Consider the following 21475-nt stretch of genomic DNA (forward strand, 5'->3'; position numbering starts at 1 on the left):
TTCTTTTTCTTATTCTGGGGGACACATGGGGCAATTGGTCTAATTTCTAAAAAAAAAAAAAAGGGGGGGGGGGGCTGTAACTACTCAGGTCAAGACTTGGTATGAAAAATCTTGCATTAACTCACTATATTTCTAAAAGTACGGCAGCATAGTGAGAATTTCGCTCACCTTGATGTTGATATCTGTTAGCCTACATATGTTTTTTAATAAAAAGTAAAAACTGTAAAACTGAAAATAAAAGTAGTATTTGAGGAAAAAATAAATATATGATGCAATTGCAGTACTATTATATTAGAAAATAGCAATAAATTAATGTATGTCCCTTGCCTTTTAATTGTTAACTAAAAAAAACTGTTTTTTGCACTTCATGAAACTGAATTAAAAAGGTCAAATAAGTAGTTTAACATAAATTAATTGTTTTAAATAGCCATAGGATGCCCTTCAAGCTGGCATGATTTTCTAGCCTATTTGCATTAATACTTTGCATTTGCCCTTAAACTATTCTCTGTTTTCACAAGGGTCCTACCTGTTGATAATAAGAAGAAATACGTCTCCCTATATGTTGCAACATATAAAGACTAGCTCATCTCATCTTTACAAATGCAGTGAGTTCATGCACGCTAATCAGCATATTGCCTGACACGTCTTCGTGCTCTGATTACATAGGAACATCATTTCATTCACAAATTAAGGACGTAAATTATTCAGAGCTAATAGATTGAGACAGACGGCGGCAGTCTCTAGGATAACCTAATCACTTTACTAAAATAAATTGCTGCAAAATGGAAGTACCTTGAACATTTTGAGTGTCTGAAAATCTGTCAATCTGGACAGCATTTTCAAAGCTGTCTAAGTAGGGGGCTTGCTAGGTTTTGAGACACAACCTCTCTTTATATTTCTTTTCTTGCCTATGCATGCATGCAAGTGTATTTAAAATATGAAAATAATGACACCCATTTCAGTGTCCTGTTCGTAGACACATGACAAAATCACACCCAGAGAGGATGGACAGCGTTTTAGAGAGATCTCTCCTCCCTCTCGGTCAGTGAAAACAATGGTTAGAGTCAACATGACTTTAATTGTTTTTCTTACCTTCTATCCGTGCGCGCGCTGAGCTGCACAAATCCACTTACGTACCGCAAGACGCAACAATAATTTGGATACGAAAGGGCAGCAGAATTACACCAGTTCCTTTAAAAATGTGCTTTTTGTCGTATTGTCGTAGGTATAATGGCTAAAATGCGAAAGTCGGACGACATATGTTGCTTTTACCAAAACATCCAGACACACATCCGTATGTAAAACTAGCCGATAAGACCTGAGCGTCGAATAAAAGATTATCAGAATCGAGATATCTGCATTCAGATGCGGGATCTGGAAAGATGCTTTTAAATGTATGCATGGTGATGGCCAAAGCTGCAGCCGGCGGAGATAGATCTGCATATGGAAATCAGGATAACCCTGGGTCCAATTTTACTTAACAGTGATATACTGGTTTTTAATTAGACTGGAGTAATGTGGGGCAGACCAAGGCACTTAGAAGACGTATTAATGCATCATCGCCTCTCCTATTTCTTAACTTTCAGCGTGGAGCAGCGATTTTAACGACACATTTCGCATGTAATGTCAATATATTGTCGTCGTATTTGTTCTGAATTCATTAATACGCTTCATTACTAACAATGACAAGAGCGCGCACAATAACTTCAAGATTTTCAATCGCTGTTTCCAATGCAGTAATATTATAACAGTTCCTGACCACGCCCCCGAGAACTTCTGACCAATCAAAGAGTGGCTTGAGTGACCGACATGTCCGTGCGCATGCGCAGTTGTTGGTATGACTGTAGCGCGGGAGAGCATTGATACACTGGGAAGAAGGTCATTCATAGACGCAATAGTTGTCAACAGTGTTGAAGTAAGTGTTATTACATTTGAAATGACTGAAATAGTTATATATGTTAAGAAATATTGGTTTCTCTTTCTATTGACACAATTTCCAGGTCGATAGCTGGCAATTTAGCGGTTCGAAAGAGAAGTGTTCACTGCTGAAAACAACAACAACTTAAAGCAGCCTCAGCTATTTGCTGGTCTTTTCTGGTTTAAGGTTGTCTTATAGCCTGACTTTTTTGGTTAAAAAATTCTATTAAAAGGTTGTTTGATTACATTGTTCGGTCTAATTTGTTGGTAAAAGTGGTTTTGTTGTATGGCGTTGCATTATTTTCATTGTCTATATTCAACAGCCAGTGGTCTGTTCCACCCTGTTGACATGGAGGGTGAATTCTCGCAGTCCCTCACCCCACCTGTGTCCCCGTCTGCTCTGGATCATTATGGTGAATCTGCTCCCAGTCGGCCTCCCTGCTTCACCTGTGCTTATGAACCAGGTAGAGAAGAGTCAGGACGACTGTCATCAAATGGCTACATCAGCAGAGGAGCCCTGAAGAGGTTTGTATTTAGTCCAGATGATATAATCTGTCAACCTGTATATTAAACTCATATCTTATTTTTCCATGATTAGGTTGTTGTTAAAGCTCGATCCAGCTCCTGTGGATTTTGAGGGGGATACGGTTGATATTTTTGACTTCCCGTGGGTGACGGAAACAGCGCTGGTAGAATCTACCAAACTTCTGTTTGGCTTGTTTAGGTAGGAGTGCAGGTGTGTTGGCTCTGGAGGATTGCCATGTTGTCTGCTGAAACAGGAAGTCTGCTAATTTGACAATCTGTCTTTCCTTTCAGACAAAAGGTGTTAAAACTGGAGACGCTGGTGCAGTCCAGCTCGCATGATTTTGGTAAGCATCTGGAGACAGTCGTGTTAAGAAAAGTTGTTGCATTCCAACAATACGTTAGTCGTTGAAATATGAATAAGTATGTTTTGATGGTTTCAGGTCAAGCCAGCGGTCTTCATTATGAGGCAGAGGAGCTCAGACAGCAGTGTGTGCTATTCCTCAGCTATATCAAAGTCTTCATTTACAGGTACACGTTTTAGAGAGCTCAATGGTTTTGATCTGTCAGTGTCAACGTGCTTGGGCTTGGTAGTACAAGCGTAATAATATCAGAAATAGGTTTCACATTGTGTTTTGATCTCCAGGTTTTTGGAGCCCTCGCAATCCCTATATGAAGGTCCTGTTCACCCCTTTAAAGACACAGAAGCTCAACTGCCCTCAGTTTTGCTGGAGGAGCTCTTCAGTATCACGCTGCTTATTGGACGAATCAAGAATCTGCCAGCCAATGTCCAGAGTGCTTTTACGATTCAGCATCAGGGGAAGGTATTGCAGAACATGTGTGTCATGAGATATCAAGTCGAGCTGGGCAATATAGTTAATATAAAATGATACCTTTCTGCCTTTTGATGGTATTTTTTTATAGGAATCGTCATTTGACTGAACAGCCATTGTTGCCAAGTTGATTAAAAATGCAGTTAAATGAATTTAATAATAATAATAATAATAATAATCAACCTTGTTTTCTACTAAATTAATGTTAAATCAATACAGGAAGAGTGACATTTGATCATTTTTGCTTATATCAACCAATATAACTACATCATATACCTGTAGTAATCAGCAATATTTACCTTTAAATACACTACCATTCAAAATTTTGGGGTCGAGAATATATTTTTTAAATGTTTTTGAAAGAAGTGTCTTATGCTCACAAAGACTGCATTTATTTGATTGAATTTTAAGTAAACAATAATTTTGTGAAATATTTTCAATTTAACTTTTCTATTTTAATATATTTTAAAATTTAATTTATTCCTGTGATGGCAATGGTTGTTTTGTTAAAATAGACAAGTTGAAAGAAGAACTTTATAAGCATTTTTGCAATTATAATATCTCTATCTTAACACATGTATAATGAATACGATACACACTATGTTGGTTGACTTTAGATCTGCAACTGTGCAACACTCATATTTTATCGTATTACTCACCATAGTAGCAAAAGAAAGTGGCATACGGGAAAGAAACTAACAGTGTCAACCAATTTACAGCTCTTTCCTCCATCTTGGCAATTATTGCATCTGCACCTGGACATTCTCTGGTCTGTTCTGGAGATCCTGCACCTGTTGGAGCAAAGAATGATGGGTATGTTGAAATAGGTCAAAATGGGGTGAGATCGTAGATCACACATGTGATCCTGAATCTTGGACTGTCATACTAATGAGTTTTGGATCTTGATGATTTCGAAAGGTCAGGTAGTTTACGCACACCAGTTCGTGAATTTGACGGGCGAGACGCTCACAAACATCAGTCTGTTTGAGGACCAGGTCAACAACCTGCTCTGTGATCTCATTGGTCTGGCCATGAACAAATATAATAAGGTTTGTTTTTTTAACAGATATAGCAAACATTGTGTTGTAAAGGTTAGGTGGTTGAATCTTTTATACTCTCTCTCTCTCTCTCTCTTTCTGCAGGTGAGACCAACAGAGACTCTGAACACTCATCACTATCACTGCCTCTGCACAAAGGAATTATGGATTCTTCTCATGCATTTACTGGAGCACAGGAGCAAAACCATACACACTCAGGTTAGAACATACTCATTCTGCATGGATAATAGTTTAGTATGATTCTTGATTCTAATTTTACTTTTCAATCCAGTCTTTTTGGAGTTATGTAAATGCCCTGCTGCAGACTGTTCTGAAGGGGACTCCTCCAGGAGACCGTGACCCAGGGCTTCCCATGCACTGTAAAGATCCTGAGGGCTTCTCCTGGTGGCTGCTAACACACCTGGCCCAGATTGGGATGCACAACCGAAACGGCACTGTTCAACAGGAGGTAGATCAACACTAACTAGTATCACATGATGAGATTAATTTTGGATGAACTATAATGGTAGGTTTGTTGTTTCAGAAACAACTTGAGGATAATTGGACTTTTGTCATCGGGCTGCTGAAGTCTAGCTGTGATCCAAAGGTGATTACAATAATGTTGCATATTCCTGTGTATTATGTGTTTCTTTGGTTAATATGCTCATTTACCTTATCTGGTGTTTATGAGTTGCATTGCAGCAGATACTTTTTGTACTGTGCACACGTCTTCTGAAAGGTAAATGACAATGTGGTTACATTTCAGAAAGCTGCACAGGAAGAGCAGATACGAATGGTGGTCCATTGCTGCCTCAGCCTCAGCTTAATGTGGGGCCCAAACGTCAGTGCTGTCACAACGCTCTGGGAATATTACAGCAAAAATCTAGTGAGTCATTGCTGCAAGATCACATTCACATTTAAGTATTTTTTTCAGTTATTGGAAGCATGATGTATAGTGACATCCAAAGTCCACATTTTATTTCTCTATTTAAATCTGAAAATTAAACAGTTAAGAATGTTTAGATTTGGTTGTAAATGGAAATAATAATAATAATAATAATAAAGCTTTAATAATTTAAAAACATTTATATTATATTATTGTAAATAATAATATATTCATATCACCTCATTACTGCAAGATCACATTTACAGCTAAATATTATTTTAATAACATTCAGTTATATTATATTATATTATATTATATTATATTATATTATATTATATTATATTATATTATATTATATTATATTATATTATATTATATTATATTATATTATATATCATATTATGATTTTGATATCCATCCTGATAGATCCCTGCTGAATCAGATTGTTTTGTAGAGTTTCTAATAGACTTGAAGAATATATTCAGTAAATTGAAGAACATTTGATATAGACTTGACTTTAATGCTTTGATTAGATCAGCATAAAATAATAAAAGACACCCTTCTATACGACTTCTAAAGGCCCCGATATACTTCTAAAGGACCTGATAAGCAAAATTGAAGAACAAACTGGTGTGATGTCATTTGGAACAAAATCAGGCCAAAATGAATTTTGTTTAGAGTTCGTTTTGGGAGTTCGAAACATCTTGCCAAAGCAAACTTTCCAGAAAAGTTTGCTCCAGTTGGTAAAACCTTTTGAAGTACCATTGGTCTATGGTGATGACATTATAGGTAGAGGTGGCTCTGTATCTCCTTTGACATGGAAATCTTCTCAAGTTCATTTCTTCTGTTCAGTCCATCGAGGTAAGATGTCCGCTGGTAAAAAAAAAAAAAAAAAAAAAAAAAACACTGGATAGCTGTTTTTAAAGTAGAAGTTGAAGTTGTATATACTGGAAAGCTGCTTGATTTTAAGCAATCTATTGTATAAAGTGGTATATGAATAAACATGATGTGACTGGACTGGAGAGCATCACTATGATCAGAAGCTTTCTTAACTGCTGTTTTTTCACCACTGTCATTTTTGTTGTGTTTTTATTTTGTTCTTGAGAGGAACGTGTGCAACACATATTTACATATTCATCTAAATGCCATTCTCAGCAGTGTGGACGGTATTGGGACGTGTTCCCTACTAGTATATCGCTGGGCACGTATTTTAAAATTCTTTTTATCCCTGAGCAAAGAACTTCACAGTGAGTATATTGGGGTTTTAATTCTGTACTCTCTCTTCTCTTTTCATGTGCACACAGAACAGCTCTTTCACTGTGCCATGGTTAGGTGTGTCGGGGCTGGGCAGTATCAGCAGGACACCCCTCTGTCTGTTGCAGCAGGCTAAGAGCTGCTGTAGCCCTGCTTCTGTCGGCTCCAGCTCTCACACGCAGCTCTACCGCTCAACCAACTCCTTCCATATCTTTCTGCGAATTCTGGCCCTTCACCTGAGCCAAGAACACGCTGGCGGTGCCCCCTGGAGACAGATCAAGGGCAGGTGAGAATGTGCCTTGGGACTATTTAGATTTTTCACCTCTGTGTGCTGATCTCAGATCTGTCATCAATCCATTTTGCCTGGTAGGGCTCTGATGAGAGGCTGAAACGAACAAAATTTGGATAATGAATTTTTCTGTCTGGACCGTGCTCAGCCGTGCTGCAACCGCGAAGGCTAATTAGCTAACGAGCATAGCAGTTAATTCACCTTAACGCAGGCGTTCGGCTTCCAGCAGTGGCGTGGCGGAGGCTGACTTGGCTGGCTTCAGGACCACCTCCTCCTCCCCATACACACACACACACAAACACACATGCCACACGGAGAGGTGTGGGCTGTGTGCTGATGGCACTCGGGCTTGGAGCGCGCTCGGTGGGAGGCACGGCGCACGGCGCATTAATGAGATCGGCAGGGAGTGCGTTCAAGCTCGTACTCTGGGAATGAGCAGCATCTGCTCGTGGCAGGCACAAAAAAAAGCTGTCCGTGATAAACAAACAAACAACCAGACAGACAGGCGAAAAACGCAAACAATATCTCGACAGCCTTCCGTTTCTCTTTGGCTCATTCTCTATCTCGGGTCAGTCTCTAAAAGCTTGCGCCACACTTTCTTGCTCCACGTCTATCTGTAGCCGTGATGTGGCCCTACTCCCCACAGCCTTGCATGATGTGTTTTTGTCCAAACATTAAACGGATGCTCAAAGGCCTGCTTGTAGTGCAGTGTGTTTGTTATGGAACCTGCAGGGTTCTGTTTGGGCCAAACAGTCAACAGTAGAAAGAAGGGGGGGGTAGTGGAGGGGTTCAATATTGATTTCTCCTCCTGTGCTGCAGCAAATTGAGCCACACACGACAGTGCAGCTACCACTGTGTGCCTGAGTGTTTCTGACATTTAACATGGTCTTTTAAAGGCATTTCACCGTGGTGCCCGGAGGATCAAACAACACTCTTTCACACACACACACACACACACACACACACACACACACACACACACACACACACACACACACACACACACACACAGAAGCAAGCTTGCACACGTTGCTCACAGGCACACAGCTCTCCAGGAAGACTGAACGTCTGGAGGAGGTTAGCGATGAGTTGAGTGCTTAGGTTAGAGTGAAAGTGTTGTTGAAATGTTTGATCCTGATAGACCCCAACACCTGTTTCACAGCTTTTTAAATGTATGGCAGCATTTGTGTGGTGGAAATATTATTGGAATGGATTAAATATTGATCAGTCTTGAGTCCATAAGGACACTTTGGTATATTGTAGACATTGATTGTACATTAGGGCATAGAGTATAGCCAACTACATATCACAATACATATTTCACAACCTGAAAGTCTGGGGCGAGTCTGAAAATCAGGTATTCAAAATCCAGAAATAAACTTTTAGGATTTATTTTTTTTTTTAATTGTTATTTTGGTAATATCATTTAGGGCACAACTATAAAGATGGCCCATGGTGTGACACTATTTTACATTTTATTGATATCTTACAGCCATTTTTTACACATCATCATTGCTAACTTAAAGTTGGCATGAAATGAAAATGCATACTGTCATTTTTATCAATGTCTTATTGTGAACATTCATGCATGTTCTTTTTGTTTTGTTTTTTGTTTTTTTACATTGTAATGCTTGATCATAATGTCATAACTCTAAAATGTTATAACTCTAATATTCTAGAGAAACAACAGACTTTCATTGTGACGTATGTCAGACTTCTCCAATCATTTAGTCCGCTTAAACCTCACCCTGTCTTACAATCAACTGCAAGCTCACATTCAGCTAACATAATATTTACATTATGATAGCTTCATTTTCAAAATTTTAGACTCTGTACATTAAGATAAAAATGTCAACTGTTTTGCACTTTAGATGATCTGTTTGTTAGGTAATTGAACTGTAGCAAATGATGTGAACATATAGATATAATATTGATTTGTTAAAGGATTAGTTCACTTTCAAATGAAAATTACCCCAAGCTTTACTCCCCCTCAAGCCATCCTGGGTGTGTATATGACTTTCTTCTTTCTGATGAATACAATCGGAGGAGATATATTGAAAATATCCTGAAGCATCCGAGCTTTATAATGGCAGTGAGCAGGATCGAGTATGAGCTGAAGAAAGTGCCTCCATCCACATCCATCCATCATAAACATACTCCACACGGCTCCAGAGGTTTATAAAGGCCTTCTTGAAGCGAAGTGATGTGTTTGTGTAAAAAGAAAACCCATATTTAACAAGTTATGAAGTAAAATATCTAGCTTCCACCAGACCGCCTTCCGTATTCTACTAACGAAGAAAGTGTAAAACTCTTGCAGTTTAAAAAGGTTACGCTACGTCCTACGCATTCCTTATTAAACTTACAGAAAATCTGTGACGCCAGTTCCTTTTTTCCTTAATTTGAATACGGAAGGAGGTCTGGCGGAAGCTAGATATTTTACTTCAGAACTTGTTAAATATGGATTTTTTTTTTTCTTTCACACAAACGCATTGCTTTTCTTCAGAAAGCCTTTATTAACCCCCCCACCCCCCGTGTGGAGTATGTTTGTGATGATGTGGATGGAAGCACTTTCCTCATACTCGTTGATCCCGCTTACTGCCACTATAAAACTCGGATGCATCAGGATATTTATTATTATATCTCCGATTGTATTCATCAGAAAGAAGAAAGTCGTATACACATATAGGATGGCTTGGGCTAATTTTCATTTGAAAGTAAACTAATCATTTAAGTTAATTATAAACATCATATTAGCAGTGTTTATTCCACATCATGACCATGTCTGTCTCACATGTCCACAGACTCTACTCAAAGTTCCACCAGAGGCGGATGGTGGAGCTCTCTGACACTGGCCTTCTGCACTTCCTGCTGCTCTTCCTGGTCTTGGCTCAGTGTGCAGAGTTGGAGGACGTGGCCAGCCGTGCGTGCGACTTACTCGCTATGCTGCCCGCCGACTCCACGCCCCCAGCCCTGCGTGCGCTGCAGTGGAGAGGCCAGCTGGCTCTCGTGCTGCTGTATTTGGAGAAGGGACTGGATGCTGGCGCGTTGGCGGAGCAGTTGGCCGCCTACTTCAGCCAAGCGGCCCGCGAGTTCTACCTGAAGACCACCGAGCCTTCGCGCAAGCTAGCTCTCTGGACACCACTTAGCTCGTACCTAGAGGGGGTGAGCGAGGTGTTTGAGACGAGTCCTAATCTTACGCTGTCAGAGGAGAGGCTTCTGAACGAGGGCTTTGGACTGCTGCTGCCTGCCTGCCGCCAGTCAGAGCTCAGCTCAGCTTTGGGCTTCCTGCAGACGGTGCTGGCGCAATTACGGTGAGAGTACACACACGTTAAGATGTGGCAGTTCCTCGAACACACAAACACACAGTGATCCCAGAAGCTTATACATATGGCACCCTGGCCCCCACGCAGCTCAAATCTCTCCCCTGCATCCCTTGTATGTTGACAATGGCTTGATTGTGCCGTAGTTACAACGCAGTGTGTGGAGATAAGCTTATCCATTGTGCGCAGAGCCCCTGTAAGGTCCCCTGTGCATCTCTAGGGGCCTGCGGCACCTGGGTCAGACCGTACAGGTGCTGGAAGAGAGCTGTGTTGAGTTTCAGCCCATGGGTCCGGTCCTGGATGGAGATGGCTGAGTGTGGACTGAGCTGAAGGGAGGGATGAGTTCATGGCAGGGACATCGGTGTAACTTACACGGCTAACAGTGTCAGAGGTGGCTAGGGTGCGATCAAGTAAGGTGTCTGAGTTTGAGAGCGCGCACACACACAGTCCTCCAAGGTAAAGAATCCACTGCTTAAGTGTCCGCTATTCTCATTTTACCCATCTAACTCTGAATCACTTTAACGCTACTAATTCCCACAATTCCCAGGCAGGGTCTCAAGGTGGGGGGGCCACTCATTTGCACATTAATGGCGATAAAACTCAGGCGAGTACGTTTTTCCCGAACGGGCTCACATTGGCATGAAGATCCCGCTGACCCATTTTAAAGGGACAGGGCGCACTTCAACGTGTCCTTACAAATTACTCTTAATTTCACCATGTTTCTGTTGTATCGTTTTTATTAATGCGTTTTCACTGACACAATTAATGCGTTATTATGTGGACTGGTAAATTGAACCTTGGCTTCATTATGGCTGTTAGGTTGGAGGCAGCATGCGCAAGCCTTGCGTGAATTAGCAAGCACGCGGCTACAGGGCGATGTAAGGCAGACTGTAACTGACGGATGATTCACGCAGATAACACAGGCCAGGCTCTAGTCACGCTCTAATTCTCCTCATCGCATTCCCTGTCACGATCCTCTGTGTGTGTGGGCAGTGAGATCGCAATGGTGACCCCTGCAGCACGGTGGCGCCTTTGCCAAGTGACTAATCGAGTTCTCGCCAATCGATTAATCTGGTTCCTTCCCACTGCGCTTTCAACCGTGCGCCGCATCTCCCCTCAGGAAAACGGAGAGCGTGGTGACACTGAGGCCAAGAAGGGAGGTGGTGAGCATTATCTCTGTGTTTCTCTGTTTCTGTTCAACACAGCAGGGGCTGTTTGTCCAACTCATTTAAGAACACAAACCAGTTTTTACTTGCCTTAAAATAGAGTTAAGTTACATCACAGCCATGAACTATAATTTGCTACTTGCTATCCAGTTCCAGGTGGTATTAGTAGGCCAGACATTTGTTTGGATAAAAATACAGTGTTTTTGATCCATTTTCTAGGAAGAGAATGACATTTTAAATGATGTTTTACATTTGCATAAGGGTTTTCAGAAAAAAATACATCTGAAGTGTTTAATAATTTTAAATTAATATTATTTTCAAGTTAATATTTAAATAATTTCTTCTGGTTTTTGTACAATGATAACATAAATGCTAATTACTTAATTTAAACAATATTGTCTTTGTAATATCACACCTTTTCTTTTTTTCACATAATATATACTACCATTCAAAAGAAAGAAATTGGTAGTTTTATTGAGCAAGAATGCAATAAATTAATCAAAAATGACAATAAAGACAGTTGTAATGTTACAAAAGATTTCTGTTTCAAATAAATGTGCTGTTGAACTTTCTATTTATCAAAGAATTCAGAAAAAAAATGCATCACGGTCTTCCTAAAAATATTAAGCAGCGAAACTGTTTTCAACTGATAATAATAAGAAATGTTTCTTGGGCATCAGATCAGCACATTAGAATGATTTGAAACCAATGATCTAGCATATAGATGACCTCAAAACTAACACAACTTGAATTTTAATTTCAAGAGATCTTTGAATTCTGCGTTGAAAACTTGGCATTTTGCTGTTAATTAATATTCAGCATGCTTGAATTACATTAATTGTACAGAAATGTTCCCTAGAGCAAATAGACCCTAGAGCCTTACTGATGGGAATTTTATTCAATAACTCTTCAGTACTCGGTTTACCCTTGAAATGTTGAAGTTGAAAGACTAAAACCTTTAAGACTCAGTGAAATGGTTTGACGGATGCTTGTGTTGACGTATTTACTATTGAAATGTTTTCATCTGCTTTAAGGAGCACACTAGCATATGGATTAGCCTCAAAGCTTATAGACATAGATTAAAAGCCACAAAACTTCTTTCACAAAATTTCATGGGGTCCATCTCCACCCCACTCTAGTGTACCTACTTACTATTTTGAAAGGCAGATTAGCCGATACTATAACATATGCATGGTCAGAAATAAGTACTATTGCTTAATGTCACAGTGAAGGACGTGGTCCTCCATCAACACGGGGTGTGTGTTGAGCGATACCGAGATATCAGAGCTTTCGCGCTGTCAGATGGCGTGCTCACGATGCTTATCTGAGTGTGTGATTCCGTGTGTCAGTTTACACGAGGGCGCCCGGCATGATCGTGTAAGTCTGTGTGTACGTTCCAGAGGTGTGTGTTCAAAATCTGTGCTGCAGTCCGGGGAGAGATTAAACGAGTGTTCAGATGGTATGGGGTGTGTGCGTGTAAAACGCCGCAGTGAGGGGATTAAGTGGGGTCTCTGACGATGTCTTGTACAATGAGGGTTGATGGGTGTGAAAGGCCCATTCCGCCGCGGTAACGAAGCTAATGAATTCACTCTCTAATCGATTGTCTCAGCTCTCCGTGGATTAGATGCAACCTTGCTGGAAGGCGCAAAGGTGTGTGCATGTGCGCGCACACGTGACGCTCACCCCGGCCCTTTCCTGGCGCTCTCGCTTTCATCGCTGAGAATGACAGGACAGGAGGATCATCTCCAGTCTAAATGAGATTACAGCCCCTTCAGCTGCTTATCTGAGCTAATGCCAGCCGCTGCAGAGCCAGACTCGTGCTCTCAGCCTCCCATTCAGACCCAGCCTCACAGCTACCGCCAGGCCACGGAGGAACCGCTTGCCCCACACCAGCGCACACCGTCTAATCCCTCTGTCCAGAGAGATGAGGAGAATTCACAGAGAAAGAGAGGGCAGAGGGGGACGGAGATAATACAGAAAGTGAGAAAGCCAGCAGTCAAATTTAAGAAGGCTATAATAAGGATGAATCTGGAAAGATGAGATGGGGGAATTAAACATAAGAACTTTTGTGAGATTTAAGAAGAAGAGAGGGACGATTATTTTCAAGCTCTTCATGCTTGTTTTCAGTCTGCAAAAAAAAAGGTTAATGCAACTACGATAAATTTCAAACACGGGCTGACCAGTAGTCAGGTGTGTGCGCTGTCCTGATTAATGGGAAAAAATGGGAAAGGTAGTGGGACAAACATCAAACTGCTCCTCGCATCTGCCCAACCATTTATTTTTAAGCTCCTCTTTTTCTTTGTAACATAAAAGCAGTTGGAAACTCTCCTTCAATGTTTGTTGACATGTCGTCAAGACTTCTTTCCCATGCTGCTATTGAGCAAGCGTTTGTAAGAACAAATTTAGAACCAAGGAGGTCAAGAACAGTTCAGTGTCCAGATTTGCTGTTTTGGAAGGCATATTAGCCATTCAAAAGTAGCAAAGTATTCTGACTAATATATATTTTTTCAAAAATATATATTTTTACATAAAATATTTGTATATATTATCACATATAATGTAGTTTAAATAATTTATATAATAAATATAGTTATATTTAGGATACTTGTATAATATACGTGTAGTACAGAAGTTTGGTGTCAGAAATATATATATTTTTTTAAAGAAATACTTTGTTTTTAACTTTTTATTTATCAAAGGATCCTGGAAAACAATGTATCACGGTTTCAACCAAAATACTAAGCTGTGCAACTGTTTTCAAAATTGATGATGATAATAACAAATGTTTCTTTATCGCCAAATCGGAGCATTTTAATGATTTCTGAATGATCTTTTGACACTGAGGCCTGAAAATTCAGCTTTTCCAGTAGAGGAATAAAATATATTAAAATGGAAAACCTTTAATTTAATTTCACAGTATATTTTTAACAAATAAATGCAGCCTTGGTGAGCATAAGAACTTTCTTTTAGAAACATTACAAAAATCCTACTGACCCCAAACATTTGAATGGTTGTGTATTTAGAATATTTGTACTATATGTAGCCACTTTCAGTTCATTATAAATCATTATTCAAGGTTTTCAGTACCTAGTTTTTTTTTCTTCCCCATTTTGTTGTTTCTGGAGGAATTAGTTGTAAAGTGCTCACCAACACTACAGCCGATAAACTGCAAGTCTTGAAGTGTGCACTTGGCATTAATCTGTTTCTGCTTATCTTTTTAGGAGAGTTCACCAGCGTTGTGGACAGCCGTCACACTCCGTAGAATCTCCCGGTTGGGCTCCTCTCCCCAGCGTGGCTAAAGAGCGCCACCAAGCGGTGGCAGCAACACTCTGGTCCCACTTCTTCCCCTTCCTGTGCAGCATGAGGCTTTCCCAGACCCCCCCGCTACAGCTCGCAGACGCCGCAGCAGGTCAGGGAAACGGAGAAAATGAACTCTTGTTCTCTCAGGGGCTCTCTTTGCATGGCTGCCTTTTCTCTGTGGGCTATGCTCTAAAAGAGCTGAATAGAAGGGAATTTTGTGCATGTGCGGCCGTTCTGATGCACACATCCATGAGAACTCATCAGTGTGTTTTTGTTTGTTTGTTTTTTTTTTTTTGATTTTTTGGTCGGGGGGTCTTTCTTATTCTAGAATTAGAAATGTGGGAATGAATGTGTAAAATCTAATAGTATTTTATGTTATTAGGCTTCACACTTTTGGCATTAGACATGCCTGGCTCTGCCCCTCAAAACCTACAACCCCACCCCATCCAGTCCATTATGCAGAGCTTCGGCTGGGATGAGATGCTCCACCCCCTGCTGGTAACCCACTATCTAAATCATCTGCTGCAAAATGGGTGAGTGTCTTTTCTCAATTTACTCTTTCTTCCTGTGTGTAGTTAAACTGGTTCTACTGTGAGTGTGAGTTCAATTCTTCTTCTCTCTCACAGAGAGCTGGTCAGTTGGGTCAGCTGTGGGCCAGGCTCAGGTTCAGCCCAGGCTTTGTGTGTACGTGCCTGGATCCGCTGTGTTCTACAACAGTACCTCCATAAAAGTCAAGATGCCCCAGATACAAGAGCAGGTACAAAGATCTCAAGTCATACCGGTATCACATGTGGTTAAACAGATAAATCATGTAAAAATATAAATTCTTTCATTTACTCAATGTCATGTCATTCAAAACTTGTATGACTTTCTGGTTTTGGTTTTGGTAAAAACAACATGATGTATAATAAATTTTAACAGTGAAATTGTGGCTATCCTGCACTTAACACTTCGGTCAAAGTCCTTTTCAAGGAAAGTCAGCTGCCTCTAGGAGTTACAAATATGTCTGCTATTTTAGGCATGCAAGATCAGCTCCTATCTACTTGAATGGGAAAATACTGAAATCTCATAAACTCACGTTTAAATAACATTTTAAATCGGCAACAAAACCTGACATGAATTGTCCCATAAATGTTGTTTTTACACCCAAATAGTAAATAAACATATATTTCAGATCCAGCCAATACGCATATTCAGTCCTAAGCATCTCAGGACACTGTTTCTATGGGAACCAGAGCATCTAACAGCAGCTGCAGTGATGCGATGACTTTAACAATTGGTGATAACCAATTTTTCCCATTCATAGTAATAAGAGTGAACCAACTTGCAGTCCGATAGTGGTTCTCCTGATGTTTTATGACTGTTGGCAAAGATGCAAAGATGTTTTATGACAATGTAAAAGATGCATTTCCTACTGGACTGTATGGAACACAAGAGCAATGGCAGCTGGCACGATTTTACTGTTTAAATTGCTTAAATATCATGTTAGAAAACGATCAGTGAGTCTCAGATACTTTTTGTTGACACTATTAGGCCTTTATTAAGTGCTGAAGTCAGTCACCATATACTGCAATCAAATTCACCCAACCAGATATTCATTAAATTATCTCAGAAGAAGAAAAAATCCACAGGAAAAAAAGGAAAGCCATACAGGTTTGGAACAACATGCATAATAAATTCTGATTGATTTTTCATTTTTGTGTAAATTATCCATTCAACCCCAAGTCGCTCACAAATTGTAGCAAATCTGTATTCTTAATATGATTTGGGTGGGTCAGAATGAGCAGCTGTGGTATCGTGTGTACAGGCAGAAGTCTGGATGAACAGCTGGCCGAGTTAACCAGACAGGTCCTACGGCTTCCAGAAGTGGAGTCTGTGCTGCAGAGAGCAGGCCTACATCCTGCTGCTGTCAAAGATCCCAAACCTGCAATGGCTGTGTTCATCAAGGTACACACACTCAAACCAGAAGGTCTAATATATAAGCCATACTGCATTGCCAACACTGTGTATTTGTGCTTTACTAGGCTGTGGGTCGATCATACTGTGAGCTCCAGATCATCTCTGAGCGTTCTTCAATGGTGTCTCGAGCACTGGAGTATGTGGGAGACATCCTCAAATACATCAAGCCTTACCTTCTGAACAAGAGCCGAGAGGGTCTACAGCTGGCATACTGGACCATAGGTCTGTGCTCTTTGATACAATGTACTCTGTCTCTTCTTGTTAAATGCATCTTACGACTGAAGTAAAATGGGTTGCAAACAGCACTTCATGTTTACTATAAGTTTATGGTGGTTTTGTGCATTTTTCAGGCTGTTTGGTTAAGCACTGGAGTCACCTGTTGGCCACCTCCAGAGCCCAACAATTGCTGTTTCGCATTGTAGATGTGCTCTTACTGCCCCACGCTCTAATCCAGCAGGACAGTGGCGCACACACTCAAATGCTGTCGGCCCTCAAAGAAAGTCTGCCTCTGTTTCTGCAGGTTAGCCCACCTACTTCACATTCTGTGCAAATCTGTGTTTAGACTGCTGAAACTATATCTAAAGGTCATTGTTGATTTCAGGATTGTAGAAAATGGTGGATAAGTGTTAATTCCCTGATTGTCATAAGTACATAGTTCTGTCACGAAACTCTAGATGGCGCAGACTGATGGGTCTTAACACAAGCAGATGATAATAACAGCATTAACTACTTGGCACAAGCTGATTGGTCCAATGGCTGGTTATATTTACTATAGCAGTTTACAGCACGCTTCAGAGTTCCTCTAAAACTCTCCACCTTCAGCTCCACCTGTATAGACCTGCTATGGGTTATTGATATTTGCTGTTTGTGCAGCAGCACTATGTCTTACTCGCAGCAGTGTAACGGTGTATGTATTGGCAGTAGCAAGTTCCTGTACTTGCTACTGCAACAGCAATAATCTGCAGTAGCGTAGCAGATCTATTCCGCCAAGCCCAAATACATTAACACTGTTATATCCATTACCATGCCAACAATCTTCCGAGAGTTGTCATGATAGATCTAATATTTTATTGGCATCTTCAGGGTTTGTCCATGGCGGTGAGTGTGTCCCATTCTCAGGGGGCGTACCTGAAGCAGCAGCTGCACCGTGTCATTTCCCAGTACCTGAGCCGCTTCCTCCCAGCTTCGCCCTCTACTGGAGCGGTGGTCAATCATCCTGTCCTGCTGGCAGCCTGCGAATCAACAGCCACCCAGCAGGGGGAAAGACTCAGAAGAAGCATTCTACACGTGCTGAGGTATGAGTCTTTTCTCTGTTTACATGATTTCATATTTATACTAAATAAATAACAATAAATAAATCCTATGTAGCTTCTTGCATAGTCTTGTAGAAGATGTCCAACCTTTCAGGAATAACTTCACACTAGTGTTACAATGAATACAATTTTCTGCAGAGATAACTTCCTCCAGTTTAAAGGTGTTGCTCCTCCCCCACGACTCGCTGCCGTTCTCGCTTTCCTGTTTGAGCTGCTGAAAAGGAACAGCGACCGAGAACCTTCCTTACTCACGATACCCCTTCCTTTGGTGCTACGCTCACTGATGCTGGTCAACGAGGCACAAGGTAGGCAGAGACAAACCGTATAAAGGCCCGTTCACACCAAGAACCATAGTTTATTAACATGCGCTTCAGTCATGTTCTGACGACATAACTGCACCACTTTGTTTTGAGTCATTGATATAGTTCCTCTGTTAGCGTTATATATTACCGTTCATAAGTTTGGAGTTTTTGAAAGAAATCTCTTACGCTTACCAAGGCTGCATTTATTTAAATTACAGTAAACCGCAATATTTTGAAATATTATTACAATGTAAAATAACTAGGGGGGAGCCCAAAAATCTTCCCTCATTTATATGGTTACCCACCAGGCCTAATATGATCAGTAAAATGAATTCCAGAGCCTTACTTTACCAAAACACTTAATAAAACAAGCAGTGAGACATTAAGACATTGTAACCCAGCAATTGACCCTTCACAAAGACCCGCCCCCCTTGGTTACTGTTGCTTTGTCCGACAAGTCGTGGCGCTGTCACGCCACACACAGTGAAAAATACATCTCAGAACAAAGAGGACACTGACAACACATCGACAGACAAGACAAAGCAGGTTACTTATGATATTAAACAAAGTCCCAGCTTTCAAACTGTAGTTATTAAAGAAATTCAAACATTGTGGCTCTTTAATATGTCGTGACAGACTGCTGTAGCGCCTCAGCTCAAGAGGCTCGTTAACCGATCATCTCTTACTACTAGTCCATTTATAGCGTCAAATAAACATGAATGAACATGAGAATGAATGTTGTTTCAAACGCCTAGATACGTCAATATACACAATTTTTCAAGTTTAACTCCACCGAGGTAAATCTTCTAACTACTGGCTGCTTTGTCTGACAAAATGGCGGATGTGGCGTTCTGATTGGTTAGATCGCTTGTCAATCAAACTCCCGGCAAAGGGTCAATTAGAGAGATCATCTTTGAAAAAGACCCCCTAACTACTGCTAAAAATTAAAATGGAATATATTCCATTGTTGTTTAATTAGTTCTGTTGTTTTTACCACAGTAAAGAGGCTGAGCACAGAGATCACGCAGCTTATTGTTGAGAGGTGCACTGCTGCAGTAGGAGATCAGCCATGTGAACACACCACTGCTATTCTACGGTAAGCTAGACATTACTCAGTGCTGCTTTAGAGACTGTACTCTCACTCTGAGTTAAAGTTTCTTTTCTTTTTTTCTTTCCCAGGGCCTTCATGGAAGAGAATGAAGGCGTATATGACCAACAAGTGTATAATGTTCTAGAAGTTGTAGCCGTCCTTCACCCCTCCACAGTGACTGCTCTTATTCCCTTTCTGTCCATGAGCCTTAGAAAGACAGAGTGCAAGAGAGGTCTGGGAAAGAATACCTCACTCAGGTACGGCATTAGTAACCTACATGTCAGCTGAGAACTGAGAAGAAACCTGATGCTAAAACCAGTGCTATCCATTCCCATTTGCTTTTTACTATGCATCATTTTTTCAACTTAATCTCTTCTACTGTTTTAGGAATGGCTATAGGAGGTTGTTGGCCCTGCTTGGAGACGGCGGGCAGGCTGAGATGATTAGTTTAGAGGAAGACTGACTTCAGTGCATGCATCAACTCTCAATCCTCCGATGTAAACGTTGTACATGATGTAGACTGTAGTGGATTCATGTGTGGATATTGTGAATAAACTTTGTATGAATACCCTTGTGTTCTGACATCTGTCTTAGTAATACAGTGCTTTGGTTAGGGTGCTGGTCAGAAATTAAAGGTTGTTTGGTGCAAAATGCTGCCAAAATTTAAGCTATGGATGCAAAAAAATGCCCCAGTATGAGTTCTTGTTAAAACTTAGTTGAGCAATATCACACAAGCCTGTTTTTCCTGAATATCAGCATGATTGCAAATATGTTGTTGCTTTTATAAAACTGTTTAATAAACAAGAACTTATTAAATGACTTACATTTTAGAGATAGTATTGTCCATTTTTGCTCAGTTTCTCTAAAGAAAGTGTTTCCAAACAAAGGACATTGAGATAGCTTGCTTGCTTAAATAAAGCTTGCGATTCATCAGAAAATACAGCCGTTTCTGCCAGTTGCATCTACAGCGAGATGTTGAATGGTCTACTATTATAAACAGCTCTTCTGGACTGTCCACTTTTCTGACAACTGAACTAGTAATCAAAATCAGTCACGAAACCACAAATATGACACCTATGGCTCAATCACCTTGACAGGAAACCTTTCCTTTAACTATTCATACTGTTTGCAATCTCCATGCAATTCTGGGCACAAATTGCCAAGAGCCTCTCATCACTCTCTACCTCCTACCCTTCTTTTTCCTCCCCTCTCCTCCATCCCAATCATTCCTTCCATTTCCATCTCAGCTCCCGGTCCTCTCTTGCAGTCGCAGTGTGGCACAGGCATCACACTTCATTAGAGCAGAGCCATCAAATAAGCCACGCTGTCTCGCTCACCTCAATCGCCGCGTATCTCTGTCACGTCGCTCTTCTGAGCTAATCTGAGTAACTATTTTTTTATGGTTTAACAGTTATGAGGTAAGTTCCACCCCCTAAGATGACCAAATAGAATAATTGTTATAGTTCAATGAGAAATTAGCTCTGTTCCAACATTTAGGCCTTTAAAAGCAGCTCATTTTTTCGTTACATTTTGATATTGAACAAAATAAGTCAGTCCTACATTTTCAATCCCCTGCCATATTTTATTAATTTCTCCACGAAAGATATGTAATGCTGCCTTGCTATGCAAAAGTAAAGTTTATCTAGGTAGGCAGCTTACTTCAAGGTTCCCACATTCATGGGGGGAAAAAAGACAATATCAGGTCTGTAAATTCATGGAAATTGAAAAAAATTCTAGTCAGATTTTTTTAAAAGTGAAATACTTTAATTATAAAATATTATAGTCATAAATATATTTATATTATGTTGTTTTACTTATTGTTTTGTTTATATAGTATATTGTTGATTACAAGGAACATGTTATGTAATCAGATTACTTTTTTCAAGTAGCTAGTAACGCATTACTTTTAAATTTACTAACAAGAAAATTGCAGAGTTACTTTTTCAAACATGCAAGTTAGTTTGTTTTTCCATTTATTTCCTGACACCTCTTCTGTCTCCATATTGAGAGAAAATTGAAGTTAGTGCAAATGTGAATACTAATATTATTAAGCGACGAGAATACTTTTGGTGCGGCAAAAAAAAAAAAAAAATAACGACTTATTTGGTGATGGCCGATTTCAAAACAATGCTTCAGAAAGCATCGGAGCATTGTGAATCTGTGTGTAGAATCTGCAGTTCGGAGCGCCAAAGTCACGTGATTTCAGCAGTTTGGCGGTTTGACCCGCGATCCGATTCATGATTCGATACATTGATTCATTTATGCTCTGATGCTTCCTGAAGCAGTG

The 21475-nt window shown here is 40.3% G+C and overlaps 1 protein-coding gene across 1 annotated transcript; it reads left to right on the forward strand.

The window, feature by feature from the left end:
* Nucleotides 1-1846: 1846 nt before the first annotated feature.
* Nucleotides 1847-20537, forward strand: mms22l (MMS22-like, DNA repair protein). Its single transcript, XM_067406136.1, has 25 exons — nt 1847-1915; nt 2241-2442; nt 2516-2641; nt 2734-2786; nt 2883-2970; nt 3086-3263; nt 3992-4085; nt 4191-4321; nt 4415-4528; nt 4602-4778; nt 4854-4916; nt 5076-5195; nt 6500-6735; nt 9540-10049; nt 14446-14633; nt 14907-15057; nt 15151-15281; nt 16332-16471; nt 16549-16705; nt 16834-17003; nt 17567-17778; nt 17935-18101; nt 19098-19194; nt 19278-19445; nt 19576-20537. Exons 2-25 carry the CDS (start codon nt 2267-2269, stop codon nt 19649-19651), a joined length of 3723 nt encoding a protein of 1240 aa, XP_067262237.1. The 5' UTR covers nt 1847-1915; nt 2241-2266; the 3' UTR covers nt 19652-20537.
* Nucleotides 20538-21475: the final 938 nt, after the last annotated feature.

The sequence above is a fragment of the Chanodichthys erythropterus genome, chromosome 2 (genome assembly GCF_024489055.1).
Source record: "Chanodichthys erythropterus isolate Z2021 chromosome 2, ASM2448905v1, whole genome shotgun sequence".
In the NCBI taxonomy this organism is placed as follows: domain Eukaryota; kingdom Metazoa; phylum Chordata; class Actinopteri; order Cypriniformes; family Xenocyprididae; genus Chanodichthys; species Chanodichthys erythropterus.

What these genes read in the sequence shown, in the direction of transcription:
- mms22l (XM_067406136.1), top strand. Translation starts at nt 2,267, where the DNA reads ATGGAGGGTGAATTCTCGCAGTCCCTCACCCCACCTGTGTCCCCGTCT. An exon ending in CTTCTGTTTGGCTTGTTTAG is followed by an intron (nt 2,642 to 2,733) that starts GTAGGAGTGCAG and finishes CTTTCCTTTCAG; the next exon opens with ACAAAAGGTGTTAAAACTGG. An exon ending in GTCTGCCTCTGTTTCTGCAG is followed by an intron (nt 17,004 to 17,566) that starts GTTAGCCCACCT and finishes TGGCATCTTCAG; the next exon opens with GGTTTGTCCATGGCGGTGAG.